Below are 17,961 nucleotides of genomic sequence, written 5' to 3'. Positions count from 1 at the left end.
TATCTCAAAATAGCAACAACAAAAAGGGGGGAGGGAGCTGGAGAGATGAATCAGAGGCTAAAAAGCACTGACTGCTCTTCTAGAGGTCCTGAGTTCAATTCCCAGGAACACATGGTGGCTCACAACCATCTCTAATGTGATCTGATGCCCTTTTCTGGCCTGCAGGTGTACATGCAGACAGAGCACAGTATACATAATAATAAAGAAATATTTTTTTTTTAAACTGTGTTTGCGTCTTAGCCTGGTGTGGTGGCACATGCCTTTAATCGCAGCACTTGGGAGACAGAAGCAGGCAGATCTCTGTGAGTTTGAGGCTACCCTCGTCTACAAAGAGTGTCCAGGACAGCCAAGGCTACAGAGAAACCGTGTCTTGAAAAACCAAAAAAAAAAAAAAAAAGAGAGAAAGAGAGAGAGAAAGAAAAGGAACTGTCTATTTGGGCTTCCAGCTGCAGAAGGTTGGAGTCTATGAGTGCAGAAAGGGTAGCAGGTGTCAGGAGCAGCAGCTGAGAGTTCACATCTGGAGGAGGCACAGAGAATACTTGAAGCTTCCCAACCAGGCTCCCCTGATATACTTTCTCCAGCAAGCTACACATTCTAATGCTCCCCAGAAGCCACCAACAGGGGATGCCAGACATCCACTCAAATCACCACAGCAAGTTACATAAAGAGTGTGTGACCAGGGCTAGGGGGCACAGCTCAGTGGCAGAATACAAGCCAAGCATCAAAGAGGGCCCTACATTAGAGCCAACACTCACCCACAAAGAAAACAAAACAAACAAACAGAAAGAAACCATTTTAAAGAAAAGCCAACAGGAGTTGGAGAGATGGTTCAGAGGTTAAGAGCACTGACTGTTCTTCCAGAGGTCCTGAGTTCAGTTCCCAGCAACTACATGGTGGCTCACAACCACCTATAGTGTGATCTGATGCCCTCTTCTCATATACATAAAATAAGTAAGTAAAATCAGAGAGACAGAGAGAGAGTGTGAGAGAGAAGCAAGCAAACAGTTCCGGCAGGAAGTTGGACAGGGGAACTGATGAAGGCTGACCCTGCAGAAAGGGGACATCTCAACTTGCAGACAGAGCCATGTGAAGGAAATGAAGCTTGTTTTTAGGCAGGCAGGACAAGTTTGGCTCACAGGGCCCCAGAGGACAGCAGCCAGGCAGAGGCCACTAGGCGAACACTAAGTTATGTGACCAGGAAAAACATGAGAGAAAAGTACTATCCTTTTTGCCCCACAGTTTCACTGCTGGTGATTTTCCTAAGGAAAGAGAATAGAGGGCAGGCAGACAGACATCTACCATAACACAGCACAAAAAAAAGGCCACAAGGGGCTGGGGAGATGGCTAAGTGGTTAAGAGCACTGTTTGCTCTTCCGGAGGTCCTGAGTTCACTTCCCAGCAACCACATGGTGGCTCACAACCATCTATAATGAGATCTGGTGCCTTTTCCAGGACTGCCATGAACATGTCATACTGCCGTATGGTCTTCATACCCTACACTTTGAAGGCCACATGACAGCCTACATAATAGGCATCACACACACACACACACACACACACACACACACACACACACACACACGTTAGACAACGTCCCTCCCCCACACTTTGTCCAGCACCCTGTCACCGTTATCCTCACTTCCCAAGTACAAAACAAATCAGGAGCCACAGGTCAAGAGCTGCCACTGGATTTCCTCTTTGACTGGTGCTTGGAGGAGGCCACACTGTATAACCAGCCAAATCCTGAGACTCCACAGAGGCAAAGGAGTTGAGGGCAGAGTAATCAGAGTACCCGCTTTAGGTCCTGCCTCAACCAATATTAGCAGTTTATATACATTACACCACTTTTAGCCCTAAAAGCAAAGGTTCCTTTGCATAGGAGAATTCTGGGAACTCAGCAGAGCAACTCTCTAAGGGCTGTAAATACACCTGCATGCCAAAGAAGGCACCAGATCTCAGTATACATGGTTGTGAGCCACCATGTGGTTGCTGGGAATTGAACTCAGGGCCTCTGGAAGAGCAACCAGTGCTCTTAACCTCTGAGCCATCTCTCTAGGCACCATCTCAACATTTTTACACATTGAAACTCAGCAGAACTGGTGCAGGACCTGAGGGCTCAAGCCTGCTTCTATGTCTGCATTCTTCTCATTTGTCACCCAGTGGGAGGACCCCTCCTGGGCATTTAGTGACCAGCTATCTATGATTTCAACAACTATCTCTTCTGGGGCCGGGGACATGGCTTGGTTGGGAGAGCACATGTCTAACATGCAGGAAGCCCTGCGTTGGCTCCCCAGCAGCACATAAAACCAGGCCCGGTAGTGTATGACCAGAGAGTAGGGTCGCCTGGGACTACATAGGAAGTTGGAGATGAGTTTGGTCAACCCAAGACTCTGCCAAGCCGCTGCCTCAAGAACAACAATGGCAACAAAGCCAGAAAAGAATGTTTTCACCATCAACAATGATAAATGCCCAAGCACATATGGATTTGAACATTATATAAAGTGTACATGAACATACATCTTATGTTAAGACCTCAGCTCTTGCACTAGCCATGTGATCTTTTTAAATATTTATTTATCGTGTACACTGTTCTGCCTGCTTGTGCACCTGCAGGCCAGAGGAAGGCACCAGATCTCATTATAGATGGCTGTGAGCCACCATGTGGATGCTAGGAACTGAACTCAGGCCCTCTGGAAGAGCAGCCAGCGCTCTTAACCTCGGAGCCATCTCTCCATGCCCTGGCCATGTGATCTTATACAAGACATCTCATAACCTCTCAAGCCTCCATTTCCATATCTGCAAACAGAGGTATGGCAAGAACATGGTAATGACAGAGGCCGCTCAGGGCTCCCCTTGCACACTGAGCCTGGAAGCGACACTCAGAGGCCCGCTGTGCGTAAGAAAGAGGCCCCAGAACAAATGCTGGAGCTGCAGGGGCCTCCCGCCTCAATCTGCCCTGAAGTTTAGAGTTCTTAGTCCAGGGATTCTTAGCACCAATCCAACATGGCGATTTGATGACAAATGATGAACTTGCTGCGCATACACACAAACTTACGTCAAGTGCCCACAGGTGTATCTCGTTATTCTTAGGTAACCTCTACCCTGTGACAAGGGAGACGGTCCACCTTATGGGTGGGGTGCTGGGCTCAGAAGTCAAACTGAGCTTGCGCTTGCACTTCCATGAGCAGCCACAGGGGGTGCAGAGCTGGCCAGGGGGCCTCCCTCAACACTAACACAAAGCTCCCTTCCACTTCTCTTCTCATTTCCCTTCATCTTGCTTCCCGGCATCACCTGCTTTAATATCAAACGCGTGGCTCAACTTGTAAGCGTGCTTGCTAATCTTCCAGAGGACCCGAGTTCAGGTCCTAGCACCCATGTCAGGCGGCTCACACCACCTGTACCTCCAGCTCCAGGGATCAGACGTGCTCTTCTGGCCTCCAGGCACACACATAGCAAGCACAGAGACACAAAAATAGAACTTTTTCTCTTTTTAATCAGACGCACGGAGTGGTGGCACACGCCTTTAATCCCAGAATCTGGAAGGCAGAGACAGGTGGCTATCTGTGAGCTGGAGGCCAGCCTAGTCTACACAGCAAGTTCCTGCCTGGCCAGTCAGGGCTACACAGTGAGACTCATGTCAAAAACAAAATACCACGCATGTGTCCGCAAAGAAAATAGTAAGCTCTTGAGGCAGTGAAGTCTGGTGAGTCTGCGGCAATTCACAAATGCAACCTGGATGAGTAGAAGCCAAGAGTGCCTTTGAAAACTTGCCATCTTCAGAAGAGAAAGGGGGGGGGGGGGGCAGAAAATAGGTATCATGGGAGGGGGAGTTGACAAGGAGCATGGATAAGCATCACCACACCTTGGCTCCTTCAAGGTCCCTAGACACTAAGTATAACTGGCACACCATGGTTGGTCACTCATGTTCAAAGAAAGGGGGAAAACTCCATTTTCCCAGCATGGCTTGCATTATCATCTGGGACAAAAGCCCTTTTTCAAATGACTCGTTCACGGACACAAGTGCATCCTTGGTGACACTCAGGGTGCTCAGAGTCAGGGTGACTCCAAATGTCAAGCATACTTGATGATCCTTTGGGGCCTAACAACAAGCTAATAAGCCCGCTCATGGATGTCCGTGGCATGGAGCTCTTCCCAGTGTGCAGTGACTAAATGGGCTACGGGCCTGGCTCTGCACTGACTGCTTTAATCTTCATAAACCCCTGTGGTGCTGGGGACTGAACCCAGGGCACCTACCCTAGACAAGCACTCTCCCACTACCAAGCCAGACAGAAATAGCTACCTTTTTTGTTGTTGGGGGTTTAGTGGAGGTTTTTTGTTGGTGGTGCTTTGTTTGTTTGTTTTTGAGTCAAGAGTCTTCATTATGTGGCCCTGGCTGGCCTGGAATTCAGAGAACTTCCCGCCTCTGCCTCCCAAGTACTGAAATCAAAGAGTATGCACTATCACACTGGCAAAACCAGCTACTTTTACTCTCACCATTTCAAAGACAAGAAGGCAGACAAGGACCTCACCACACACTACTGGCTGCCTTCAGCATCACAGGCGTTCTCACGGAGGCCACACTGCCAACCTTTGGTATCAGAAGTGAGTGGACCTGACCTCTAGGACAGACCCCGCTCAGTTCCCCCTTCTCCGTCAAGGCCTTCACTCTGATGGCTGGCTCAGCTCTGTGAAAGCCAGGTTTTAGAAACCCAAAGAATCTAGGCATAATGGCACTCGACTTTAATCGTGGCACTCAGGAGGCAGGAACAGGTGAGTTTGAGGCCACCTGGTCTACAAATCAAGCCAGGGCTGTTACACAGAGAAACCCTGCCTCAACAAACAAAACTAACAAAAAATATCAATCAGTCCAGAGTAGCCAGGGCTCTGTTACACAGAGAAAGCCCTGTCTCGAAAAACCAAAAGAGAGAGAGAGACCCAAAGACAACTGGACACTGCTCTCCCACCCATGTACTCCACTGTATTATCCTGGGCCACACAAAACATTGTTGATTTGTTGTTGTTGATTTTTTAAAAATTAATTATTTTGGGGGGGTTGTTTTTTTTTGAGACAGGGTTTCTCTGTTTACCCTTGGCCGTCCTGGACTCACTTTTGTAGACCAGGCTAGCCTCGAATTCACAGTGATCCGCCTACCTTTGCCTCCCAAGTGCTGGGATTAAAGGTGTGTGCTACCACACCAGGCGACACTGTCAATTTTTAACTACTGAAAACTGACAGTCTCACATGGGTCATCCTCATATAAGGGAGCTGTTCACGTCATTAAGAACAAATAGACGATTAGTTGTTCAACAAACACGTATGGAGCCACAATACATGACAGGGACAAAGGGTCATTGCTGCAGCACTCACAACCAAGCAAAGGGGTTTATTCTTTCCCTTCCAAGGATAATAAACAAACTTAGCAGGCAGAGCCAGGCAGTGGTGGCGCATGCCTGTAATCCCAGCACTCAGGGAGGCAGAGACAGGTAGATCTCTGTGAGTTCGAGGACAGCCTGGACCAGAGTAAGCCCAGGACAGCCAGAGCCACACAAAGAAACCCAGTCTCAAAAAACCAAAACAACAACAAAAAACACTTTCACAGGCAGAATAAGAATAAGACACTGAAGTCGGCGTGGTGGTGCAGGCCTTTAATCCCAGCACTTCTGAGGCAGAGGCAGGTAGATCGCTGTGATTTGGAGGCCAGCCTGGTCTACAAAGCGAGTCCAGGACAGCCAAGGCTACACAGAGAAACCCTGTCTCGAAAAACAAACAAACAAACAAACAAACAAACAAAAAACCCACTTGGCCAACCCAAAGCCACCTACACCACCAAGTGCCCAAGCCTTGGGATGTGCACCATAGGAAAACAGATAAGGGACCCTGCAGGGCTTACCAACCAACAATTCCCAACATGTACTGTCACCAAGGGTCAACCCTTATCACTGGAGAAGCCAGGGATGCTGGCATTCCTCCAGAAAGTCCTGTCCCGGGCCTGAGACAGGTCCTGGTAGAGGAGGCTCCCAGGCTAGCAGGCCCCTTTCTAAAACCACCAGCCTAAGAGCTTTTATTTCAACAACCTGACCCAAAATACAAACTCTAGGCCCAAACTCTCCCAGCCACTGTGGCTAGACCTACAGAGGTACCATTTGGTTCAAGTTTCTCACCTATGAAATAACCAACCTGGCAGATTTGATTGGCAGGAGCTTTTGAGTAGCATGGCCCCGGAGTCACAACATAACTGCTAGTGCCTTGCTGGGGCCCCTGAAAGAGCTAGCTCTCTCTCTCTCTCTCTCTCTCTCTCTCTCTCTCTCTCTCTCTCTCTCTCTCTCTGAGCTTTCGTTTCTTTATCTGCAACAGGAGGACCGGGGTTGACAGAATTAGAGATCGAGACTGTGGGCATCCCCTGGCAGAAGGAAGGGGATCCTTGTAACTAACCGAAGCTCCGGGAGTGTGGACACCATCCGTGCAGTTTCCCAGGGCCATCATGCACACCTCAAGCCCAACCACGGGACAACCAGAAACAACCATTTACATGTGCATATATGTGGAAATACTCGTCAACAAGATGTCACCAGAGGGGCTGTCTGCAGGGTGCATACTGAGAGCTCTCAGCAGAAATCCTCAAAAGCAGCCCGAGGGATGGTTCAACGTGTAAAGGAAGGTGCCTGCCGCGCAAGCCCTACAAACTGAGTTCAATCCCCAGAATTCATGTAAAGAGAAGGAGCTATCTCTGATTGACTGACACTCTCTCTCTCTCTCTCTCTCTCTCTCTGTCTCTCTCTCTCTCTCTCTCTCTCTCTCTCTCTCTCACACACACACACACACACACACACACACACACACACACACCTTTAATTCTTGTGTTTGGGAAGTGGAGGCTGGACTATCACGAGCTCAAAGGCGTTCTGTCTACATAACAGCCTGCACCTGAGCCCAGGTGAGGTCACCTGGCAGTTAGAAGAGATGCAAAGGACCAATAAAAACAAACCCATGTTGCACAGGGAGAAATTCTCCTGGTGGCTGGCTCAGAGGCCCAGGACACACGCTCCTCCCCCATCTACTAGTACAAACTCCAGCACAGGAAACTGCGTATGTACACCAGAGATAGGCCAATGTAGTCAAAACTTCCAGCAGAGAAGCGCTGAGCAACAACAGCACAACACAAGCAAGCCTGACCTGAACTCCCTCCCCTTCCTTCCACCATTCACCGCTACCAGGAAACTCTCCTGGCTCAGTGCTAAGTGGAAGCTGCTTAAGAGCCATTTGCACCAGTGCGGCTGGTGCAGGTCACAGCTTGACCACAGTCACACAGCATAACCCTTTGCTCAAGAACCAATTACATATGCCACTGCGGTTCCTGAGATGAGAAAACCTAGCCATGAGGCATGGGCTGTATTTTAGGTTAAAGATGGTTCCCCGGCAAATATAATCCCGTTCATTTTTTATATGTAAGACCACTGCAACAGCAGCCAATCAGAGCGTGGTTTAAGAGATGATCCTGATGATGATTTCAGCGAAAGAAGAGGAAGCTTCAGGGAACAGTTAAAGCAGAAGTTCAGGGTCAGAGCCAGGGGGGAACAGCTGCCAGTGACCTATATCGTGGTAAGAACTCAGGACAGAGCACTGGACTGGAGTTCTCAGCAGGCTGGGGTTTACCTGGGCTGGTCCCTAAGGCTGCCAGCTTTGCGTTAGGGACTCTAACTAATGCAGTCTCAAAAAGGCTAGTGTGTGCCTCCTAGGCCAGCTGGGAGGTTATGTGAACGGCCAGCCATCAACTACCCAGGTTAATAAAACAACCACATAACAGCAGCCAACACACCTCTCACACTTAAACCGTGCCAGGCACTGCCTACACTTTCCATACACACTCCGGCAATCCCTGTACTATGCCCTCCACGGCAAGGATATGGGAGGGGGATGGTAACTGCTTTCAGTCAAAGAGAATTAGAGGACTGAAAACGACCACAGGAAGTTGGGGCTGTCAGAAGCAGTGTGGCGGCAGCCAGAAACACAGTACAGGGAGGACCGCCTGGGTCACAGCGAAACTGCCGTCACCCCGCTTCTACATGGATCGCTAGCTCACCCGAAGTTTAAGCCTCTGGTGGGTGTATCTAATGTCCACAGAATGAATGGCCCGATGAAATTGGCTGGGGGGGGGGGGGGCGGGCTGGACAGGCGACTCAGCACTAGCTGCTCTTGCAAAGGACCCAGGTTCCATTCCCAGCACCCACACGGTGGCTCACAACCACCCATAACTCCAGTTCAGGAGATCTAACACTCTCTTCTGACTTCTGCATGTGCCAGGCATGCATATGGTACACCAACATACATGGAGGCAAACACTCATACATATAAAATAAATAAACCTGAAAAAGAAAGAAAAATAACTAGAGACAGCTGGGCCTGGAGTCAGGACAGCCTAGGCAGGCCTGTCAGTATCATGAGAGTAGCATGGGCCTGTCTCGTAGCACTGCATGGAATATCAGAACAGCCCATTAAAGCGGCTCCCTTTGCTCTTGTAGCCACTGTAGAATCCCGCAGTAGTTGGGGATGTCAGGCACTTTTATGTGCCTAGAAGCTACAGTACACTGAGCCAGATAACAAGTGCCACACCAGTAGATCCAGGCTGGCTGGCTGCTCGCTGGGCTAACCATGCTGAAATGCCCACTCAGTTCTCAACCACCTATCAAGGTTCTGTGGCTACCATTACCTAGGATTTAAACTGCTTAGAAATAGCTATTTTGTTGATCACAAATCACCCAATCAGAAGGCCTGTATGGTGATTTCTGGAGGGCAGATGTACCCCTCAATTAGAGGGGTACCTCACTGTGCCTCTCTGCCTTTTTCCTCCACGCCTTCCTTCCCAGACCACAGCTAGAGTGGCCAGACCCTGGCCAGATCCTAGGGATGCATCCCTGGCCCCTCCCTCTTCCATCTGCAGGACCTTTCCACACAGCATGGAGAGAGGATTCAGGCTAAAATACCACTGCTCCATCAGACTGCTCAAATTTCCACCTGCCCTGTGAGAAATGTCACTGGCTCCGCACTGTCCGACCAAATGCAAACTCCCAAGCTTAGCAACTGGCGTCTGGCAGCAAACACCTCCTCTCATCTACCCAGTGGTCCCCAAACCCACACCGCTGACGCTGCACTGACCTTGGACTTGGTACAGTGGACTCTTGGACTGATGGTGCCCCACCCAAGCCTCCTTTTCCTCTTTGGCTGGGCAAGGTCTTCCTGGGCTTGGAGCCCGGCCCCTAAGGTGGCTGACTGCAGTGTCTACGGGGCCTCCTAGAGAAGGTGGACTGCCCAACTACAACCCACACGTGCCCCTTCAGAATTCATCTCCCGTATAGTCTCTCTCAGCTGTACTAAACTTCTTGGACACACCTTGCCTTCCTCTCCAGGATGAGGACAGGGACAGTGGCTTCCATGTATGTCACATAGAACAGAGAGGAGCCAGAGCTCCAACTTACTGTGTAGCAAGTATATTAAGAATGCCATTTCCCCAGCACTCAGGAGGCAGAGGCAGGCGGATCTCTGCGAGTTCGAGGCCAGCCTGGTCTACAAAGCAAGCCCAGGACAGCGAAGGCTACATAGAGACACCCTATCTCAGGAAAGGAAGAAAGAAAGAAAGAAAGAAAAAGAAAGAGGCCAATGGTAGAATCAACTCCCCAAAGTTATCCTCTGTCCTCCACACAAAGACTATGGAGTACCTCCACATATGCGGGGAGAGGGGGAAGATACATTCAAAATCATTTCCTCTTCTTGATGTCCCTATGAAATGTTCCCCTGATGCTGCACATCCCAGAACTGAGGGAAAGGAAAGAGGAGAGCTCACTTAAGTCACACACTTAGGCAATCAGGACTCCATCCAAATAGGCCCCGCTCTGAAGGCAGCAAGGGAGAGACAGCCAGCTCTCAGCTCTCCCTACCCATTTATTCCGTGCTCCAGAGCACCTTCTAAGCACCAGGCAGCCAGTGCAAGGCACAGGCAACAGGGCTCTGCATCCACAAGAGCTCCTGCATTCTGTCAGCTGACCTTGCCCTCTCTCCCAAAGGGGACTCCACCCGTACAGACAACACAGCCAAGTCTCCTTTCTTTCACTTTAGGGGGGAAAGGCGGTGATTTTTGAGACAGGGTCTCTCTTTGTATTCCTAGATGGCCTGGAGCCCTGCTATGTAGAACAGGAAAGCCGTGAATTCACAGAGATCCACCTGCTTCTGTCTCCCACGCACTGGGATTAAAGGGGTGCGTTAAAGTCTAACTTTTTACACACTGCTGTCTGTGGTCCAAGGCTGCACCTTCCTCATCAAGTTTCTGCAAGGGAAATCAACAGCTTCTGGCAAGAGTGCATGGCACATGGCTAGAGCCCCATAAATATCTCCACCTCCTTTCACAGAAACATTCATCTGTGAATGCTTAAAACGGCATTACACTAGCTGATCCCAAAGCCAGTGAATGTGCAGCAGCCTCTTCTGGGCTTCCATCCCCCACCCTCAATCAGAGGACCTGCTCCAAGCCCCTATGCATGCAGTGCCTATGGGTCAAGGCTTCTGAGAAACCCACCGTCTCACACACGGTCTGAGTGACAGACCTGCTATTCACGGTTCACTTGACCTTCTGAGCTTTAGATCCTCCCTGAGCAGAACGGACTGAGCAGTCACTGTTTCCAGATCCTGGGTCAGTGATGGTGATGGATGTACACCATGCTACAAGGTTGCGCCTCAGAATGCAGACTGCAAACACACACACACTTCATCCCACTGTCATGGGAGGCGCTGGACCAAGAAGACTTGAAAAGCCTAGAGAGTGGAACCCAGCTCAAGCTGCAACGTTCCCTTCCATATCCTCCACAGCGCAGGATTATGAGCATGCCATTACATCAAACACTTTCTTCCTTCTCACTAGGAAGAGTGACAAGGTGTCTCTCTCACCATATTGCTCAGGCTGCACCTGAACTTCCTGCATAGCTGGAGTTACAGGTGTGTGACATTACCCAACTTTCCGAGCTCTGTCAGTCCTAAGCCCCTCAACAGTTGGGGCCAAAAGGCCCATATCTGTATCTGCCTTGCTAACTGCTGCCTCCGCAGCAACAGGCAGCACACAGCTCACAACACACACTACAGAAATGGTACCCTGAGGCTTCAGACAGGCAAAGGGCGGTTGGTGGTGGGGGGGCCTCAGAACTACTGAATAAGCACTTCTCACTCTGGCAGGCAAGGTTCTGAAATGTCAGGTCCCTTGTCCTGTGTCACCCTTCCCCCAAGTTATAAATAGGAAGATATACCTTCAAAGGCATGGCTTGTTATTTCCTTAATCTTAAACTAGTGATTACCAGCTACTTATCAAAAAGAGACTGGCTGGATTTACTTGAACAGTCCTGCAATCACACAGAGTCTTTGAATTGAAATATGAATTTGTAAAGGTTATATTGTTTAATTGCTTATTTATTGAGGGAAGGGATATGGGACTATGTGAGTATAGGGTTTAGAGAAAGACTTGATTCGCTCCTTCTACATACGGGTTCCAGGGATCGAACTCTGCTCCTCAGGCTTGGCAGCAGTCACCATTAGCCACTGAGCCATTCCTCTGGCATCTGAACTATGGATCTTATTCATAGGAGGTTACCACCAAGACACATTAGTGTCTACTCCACAGTTTCCCCACTTCACAGAAGAAAACCTCTCCTCCCAGCTTCAGTCAGCAACACCATCTGGAGGGACAGCTCCTGAGGAGCCTCCTTGGCCTTTAACTGCTACAAGCACCACCATCAGCACCATCATCTCAACTCTTGGAATAATAACCCCCAAATCAGAAGCCAGAGCTCTGTTAGGCAAAGTGCTTTGAGACCTCGAAGCACTTAGGGATGGTGGTAAGAGTGCCTGCTAAGGGGATGCAAGTGAACCCCATTTGCCTAAGCAGCCTTAACAGGGAGACGGTAAACCTGACTCGAGAAAAAATCATGGACTCCACTCCAAAGCCAAATGCATTTCTAATCTCAGGCCCCTCGCCACTCAGAGGGGAAACTGGAGCTTGCGCTACCACCAAGCACTGAAAGCAAAACCATGGTCATTACCTACGACGCGGCCCCACTGTGCCACTTCTGGCTTGTCCCAACTACCCACACCAGGGCATCAGATCATCCTATCATGGTATAAATCTGACAATAGGCAGTCAGAAATTACTTAGGAGCCTGGGGGGGGGGGAGGCAGCATGAAGAACAAGTTAATGAGAGAATGAGTGCCAAACCCCAAGTGGCTAAGCTCATGCACACATCCCAGAACACTCTAAGCAATCTCCTGTTTCTTTTTTTTTTTTTGAAACAGGGTCTCACTGTTGCCCAAGCTGGCCCTGAATGCATGAAACAGCTGAGATTACAGCCGCCGTGCTGTGTGGCACCGAGCCCAGCCTGCCAAGCCATATCTTTCGGTGTTAGGGATTGTCCTAGGACCCAGATAGAGAGGGACGACACAAGACCAAAATCTCTGTCCCCAAAGAGCTAGGGACCAGGCCTCACAATGACACTGCCTAACAGGAAGACCCACAGGCAGCCTGCGCAATTAAGTACTTGCCCATCCCTTGTCATGTTTCGGCATCCCCATCATTATACTTTTTTTTTTTTTTTTTAAAGATTTATTTATTATGTATACAGCGCTCTGCCTGCATGTCCACCTGCAGGCCAGAAGAGGGCATCAGATCACATTATAGATAGTTGTGAGCCCGCATGTGGTTGCTGGGAATTGAACTCAGGACCTCTGGCAGAACAGACAAGTGCTCTTAATCACTGAGCCATCTGTCCAGGCCCCACCCCCCAATATCATTACACCTTTTAAGCAGTGCCATTATATATCAGACATACAACAGCATACAAGGAAGCTCACTGGAGCCTGCCAGGCATGCTTCCACTGGTCTATGCACACACTGAGCAACGCTCTGAGAAAGGCACAAATGAATGCACCAGCCTTTCTTCATCTGTCAGACAGAGACAGCAGAAGCCTAGAGGAATCTGGGGGGGACTAAGTCCCATCTGGCCATTCCACCATCATCTCTCACTTTGGCACTGGGGGTACACATAGAAAACTTCAATCTACTTTTTAAAAAGCCTCACCCCAAAACTGTCCCCGGCGCAAGGCCTTCCCCATATAGACTAAAGTCAGGGTCCAGACCCACCCCCCCCAGGCAGGCCAGGTTTCAGCCAAGAGCAACAGTACAAAGACAGTCCTTGCCAACGATTTTAATCAATTAGAGAAAGTTTATTAGCCAATCAGAATTAGTCACCCCCAATTCGGTTGCCACACCCTTGATTAAACAGGGCTCCTCAAAAATCATCCAGAGCCAAAGTCCACTCCCAAACACCTAGCAGGCAGGAAGGGGAGCCGCCCCCACCCCAGGCTGTGATGCATGAAGCAGGTGGAAGGCTGGAAGGCCTGCCCTTCAGTCTACCTGCCAATGCTTCCTTGACCACCTGAGGTAGTTGCCTGGCCCTTCCTCCTAGATGCTGGACCAACTCTATAAGAGTCCAGGTGGATTTGGTGGATGCAGGGTTATAAGGGTGACACACTTAAGGCTCTTCAAATAACTTGATCTCATAGTGTGCCTGCTTTCATTACCAAAACAAACACCACGAGTTGAGCCAGGGAGCTCGCGGGCCTGTGAGTTTTGCTCACCTGATCAGGGGTACCTCCATAATCAGCAGTTCCGACCCTTACAAGCTGACAGTTCAGGGGGAACGGGAGGCTGCGCCTGCTAGGGTGCATCGTGTCCAGGCCTTATGTTGGGCTCTGAGCTTGGTGTCCCCCCAGCCTCTGGGCTGCGGCCTCACAAGAGCGATTGTGAGTTCATCTTTGTCCACTTGGCTTGCCCACCGTCAACACTCTGCTCCCCACTCAGTTAGCGCACCCTACGAGACGCGCTGCTGCACTAGCAGCACCGAAGCGCGGCAGCCACGGGAAATGCCCTGCTCTGTCTTCCGGGCACACGGATGCCGCCCTTCTCTGCCCTTCTCTCCCCTCCTCGCTTGCTCGATCACACTGAAGCAGCCTCCCCAGAAAGGAACACGCCTCGAGCCTAGGGAAGGCAGCAGCACCCCGACCACCCCCACCCTGGCTGGGCTCTCCCCCGCTCCCCAGAAGCTGCCAAGAACGAGCATGCTAGGAATAGGGGAGGGGACACCTGGGGACAGGAGCAGGACACGGAGCAAGCAGGGTCTAGATGGGAGGGTGAGAACAGCCTGCGGGGCTGACGCAGGCTAAGCGAAGTCGTGAGAAGTCTGGGGGAAGGGGAAGGGCCGGGGGCGGGGGAGGGGAGTGCAGGAAGGGGACATAGCAGGAGTAGAGTCCAAACTTGAGAACCACGGAGAGAGAAGATTCCATGAGGGTGTAGGAAACAAACCTAGGCTGAGGCCACTGGGAAGGGTTGATCGAGGTGCACGTTGGGGCCATGGAGAGAAGAGTTTGGGGGAAGGGGGCCTAGCCTGGGCCACTGCAGCGAGAAGCACCGTCCTAGCCTGGGCCCTGGGACGGAGGTAGGGGAGCCTAGCTCAGGCCAGGGGATGAAGGCCTGCGAGAAGGATGCCTGCCTGGCCTGGCCCCTCAGGGAAGGAAGGTCTAACCTGGGATAGGCGAGACTAGCCTGGACATGCAGGGGGAAAACCGGGCTCCATCTGGAGCCCAGGGCGAGGTCACGGGCCAGCCGGGCTTCCCGCCGCCCCCTCCGGACCCGAAGAGTGGCGTCTGCCTAGGGTCCGGGACCCCGCCCCTCCCCCACCCCGGGTCCCCACCCTCCCGGGGCTGGTGGGTCGGTGGGGGAGGGGATGCGAGCTCCCGCTGGGGGGGCGTCCCAGGATGGGACCGTGAGGGGGTCCCTTTACCATGGTGGCGGCGGCGGCGGCGGTCCCTGTCCCGGCGTCTGTGGCTCTCCCCCCCGCAGCAGGGCCCGGCGCTTCCACTTCCCCGGGTGCCCGAGAGTGAACATCCGGGTCAGCGCCCCCCCTCCCCCCGCGCCGGGCCGCCGCCACCTTCCTTTCCCCGCCCCGGCCAGCCCGGCCCGCCCCCCACGCCGCCTGCTCGCGACCAATGAGCGAGCGGGGCCGCGGCGATCGCCAAGTATGGAGCTCTGCGCGGGGGGCGGGCCCTGTGGTCGAGTGGGCGTGTCCTGTGGCGGGAGGGGCGGGCCAGGCTCGACGCTCCTGTGAGGCTGGGGCTGCTGGGTTTTTGAAGGAGCCGGGCAGCGGGTGTCCTCATCCGTCTGCCAGCATCGCATCTCGCGGCTGCAGGGCGCGGGGTAGCTGAGGGTGGAGCGGTTCATTGATCCCCTGGGCGAAGGGTGCGGAAGGCGCTGAAACTAGGAGGGGACCCGCCCTCCACGCCCCACCCGGACCCGGAACTGGTGCGCCGGACGAGGCCCGGCCCTAGGAGAGTGAGCGGAACCTGCAAAGGGACGCCGGCGCTGCCGCCCCTGCTGCAGAACACCTACTATCATGACCAGGCAGGCAGGTGGATAAGCCATAAAGATCCCTTCCCGCACTTCATGGCTATCAGACTGGGTAGTTGTGAGGAAAGATTAGAACATTGGGTTTAATAAACGCTGGCTGTTACGTATACTGTTTTACATTATCTGAAGAGAATCAGCCCGACTTCCTAAAGATGAGGTGCTTCCTCTCTCCATACGGTGACTCAGAAATCACTCTTTGTTATCAGGACTGAACATTGAACATAGAACATAGTGTTTTTCCACTAAACCGCAGCCCCAACCGTAAATTAGCTGTTCAGAGAAGAGTGAATTTTGTTTTGTTGAGTTCTCTAGAACACAAGGCACCTAGAATGCAAGTCTTGCTCCCTACATGCCTTGCTCACCGGTTAAGAATCAAATCAGGTCCTGAGAGAGGGGATCAGTAAACTTCATCAGTGGTAAACTGTTCCCTAGGCCTCTGAGCCTACAGGCAAGTGAAAGCTTGCAGGGAGAAAGCGTCCAGGTAAGTCCCTCAAGAATGGCATGGACCAGTATTACAGGAGTTCAGAGAAGGGAGTGGCGCTTTGAAAGACATTACTCCGTAAGTATTTATTGTGTGGCTCTTGGCCAAGCACTCTGAAGGCAGGCTATAGAGATTACAGCTCTGAGAAGAATAGCCGTGCGAGCAGAGTTTGTGGGTGAGATTTCGGTTCTGGGAATGGAGTCTCCTGCATGCTGGATAAATAAATGCCCTGCCCTGAGTTAAAGCCCCCTTGAGCTTAAATGCTGGTAGAAGACAGTTACCTATCTAGGAAAGACCGTGTTGGAGGTAAGATGTGGAAAAGCATTAGAGTGGGTGGAGCAGGTAAACAGGCACTGTGTGGTGGCACTTTGGAGGATGGTCTCAAGGTGGCTTTAACTCAGCTAAAGAGGGGGGGGGGGTGATGGAACAGGCTGTGTGCCTAGGGTAGTCATGCAGATCAAGGGCAGACATCCCAGTGTACCCACAGACAGCAAGGAGGCCACTGTGGCCAGCCGAGAGCTTTGGGAACAGCAACAAGCTCTAACCCAGGTCCCCAAGCCTGTTTTGTGCTGTACTATAGGGTGAATAGGGAGGGCCTCAGAAAGCTCTTTGTGTGTCCCAGACATTTTTATTTAAAAAGCCCTGTGGGGGCTGGAGAGATGGCTCAGTGGTTAAGAGCGCTGACTGCTCTTCCAGAGGTCCTGAGTTCAATTTCCAGCAACCACATGGTGGCTCACAACCATCAATCATGTGATCTGATCACACTGTATACATAATAAATAAATCTTTATAAATAAATAAAATAAAAAGCACTGTGTAGGGAGAAGGCTCATTTGGTACAGTGTGCTGAGGTACTGGACTTTGATCTCCAAAACTTATATACATGAGTCTGGCACTGGGGAAACCGGGACAGCTTGATTTCTGCAACTTGCTGGCCAATTTAGTCTAGCTCCGGGCCAGTGACATGGCATCATGGACAGTGTCAAAGGAACAGGACCTGAAGTTACCCTCTGCTTTCATACACGAATTCCTGCATGCAAACACATGTATACACACACAACAACAACTTTTTTTTTGGAGACATGGTTTCTCTGCATAACAGAGCCCTGGCTGTCCTGTACTCACTTTGTAGACCAGGCTGGTGAGTGCTGGGACTAAAGGAGTGCACCACCACATCTGGCTCCGGGCGGGGGGGCCGGGGGGGGGGGAAGCACTGATATGGGAGTTAGGGGGACAGCACTTTGGGTGAAGTACTTGCCGTACGAGCGTAGGGGACCTTTCAGATCCACAGCGTGTAAAAAGCAGGTACAGGAGCCGGGCGTGGTGGTGCACGCCTTTAATCCCAGCACTCGGGAGGCAGAGGCAGGCGGATCGCTGTGAGTTCGAGGCCAGCCTGGTCTACAAAGCGAGTCCATGATGGCCAAGGCTACACAGAGAAACCCTGTCTCGAAAAACCAAAAAAAAAAAAAAAAAAAAAAGCAGGTACAGGGATGCATATCTGTGATCCTAGTGCTGTGGGAGAGGCCAGAGGATCTCTGGGGCTTGGTGAGCAGCCAGCCTAGCCAGAAGGCAAACTCCAAATTCAGTGAGAGGGCCTGGTACGGTGGGGCATGCCTTTAATCCCAGCACTCGGGAGGCAGAGGGAGGCGGATCGCTGTGAGTTCAAGGCCAGCCTGGTCTACAAAGGGAGTTTGGGACAGCTGAGGCTAACACAGAGAGACTGTGTCTCGAGGAACCAAACAAAAAGAAAAGAAACTCCATAACAGCTAGGACTACATAGAGAGACCCTGTCAAAAAAAACAAAAATAAATTCAATGAGAGGCCCTGTCTCAAAACATTAGACTAAGGTCTAGCTGACACTGGCCTTTAATCCCAGCACCTGGGAAGCAGAGGTGGGCAGGTCTCTGAGTTCCCAGTCAGCATGGTCTACAAAGGACAGCCAAGACTACACAGAGAAACCCTGTCTCTTGGGAAAAAAAAAAAAAA

The 17,961-nt window shown here is 51.3% G+C and overlaps 1 protein-coding gene across 2 annotated transcripts in view; it reads right to left on the bottom strand.

The window, feature by feature from the left end:
* The window catches only part of Capzb (capping actin protein of muscle Z-line subunit beta), a 102,401-nt gene extending 87,401 nt beyond the window's left edge, over positions 1-15,000 (bottom strand). For both annotated transcript variants that reach the window (XM_051171977.1, XM_051171978.1), the window contains exon 1: positions 14,872-15,000. In XM_051171977.1, coding sequence (XP_051027934.1) covers positions 14,872-14,874 — 3 coding nt within the window. In that variant the 5' untranslated portion in view covers positions 14,875-15,000. The remainder of the gene's footprint in view (positions 1-14,871) is intronic.
* Between the last annotated feature and the right edge of the window lie 2,961 nt (positions 15,001-17,961).

Source organism: Acomys russatus, chromosome 29 (assembly GCF_903995435.1).
Source record: "Acomys russatus chromosome 29, mAcoRus1.1, whole genome shotgun sequence".
Classification (NCBI taxonomy): Eukaryota; Metazoa; Chordata; class Mammalia; order Rodentia; family Muridae; genus Acomys; species Acomys russatus.
Note: the sequence above shows the minus strand (reverse complement) of the source record. Positions and strands in the feature narration are given on the sequence as shown.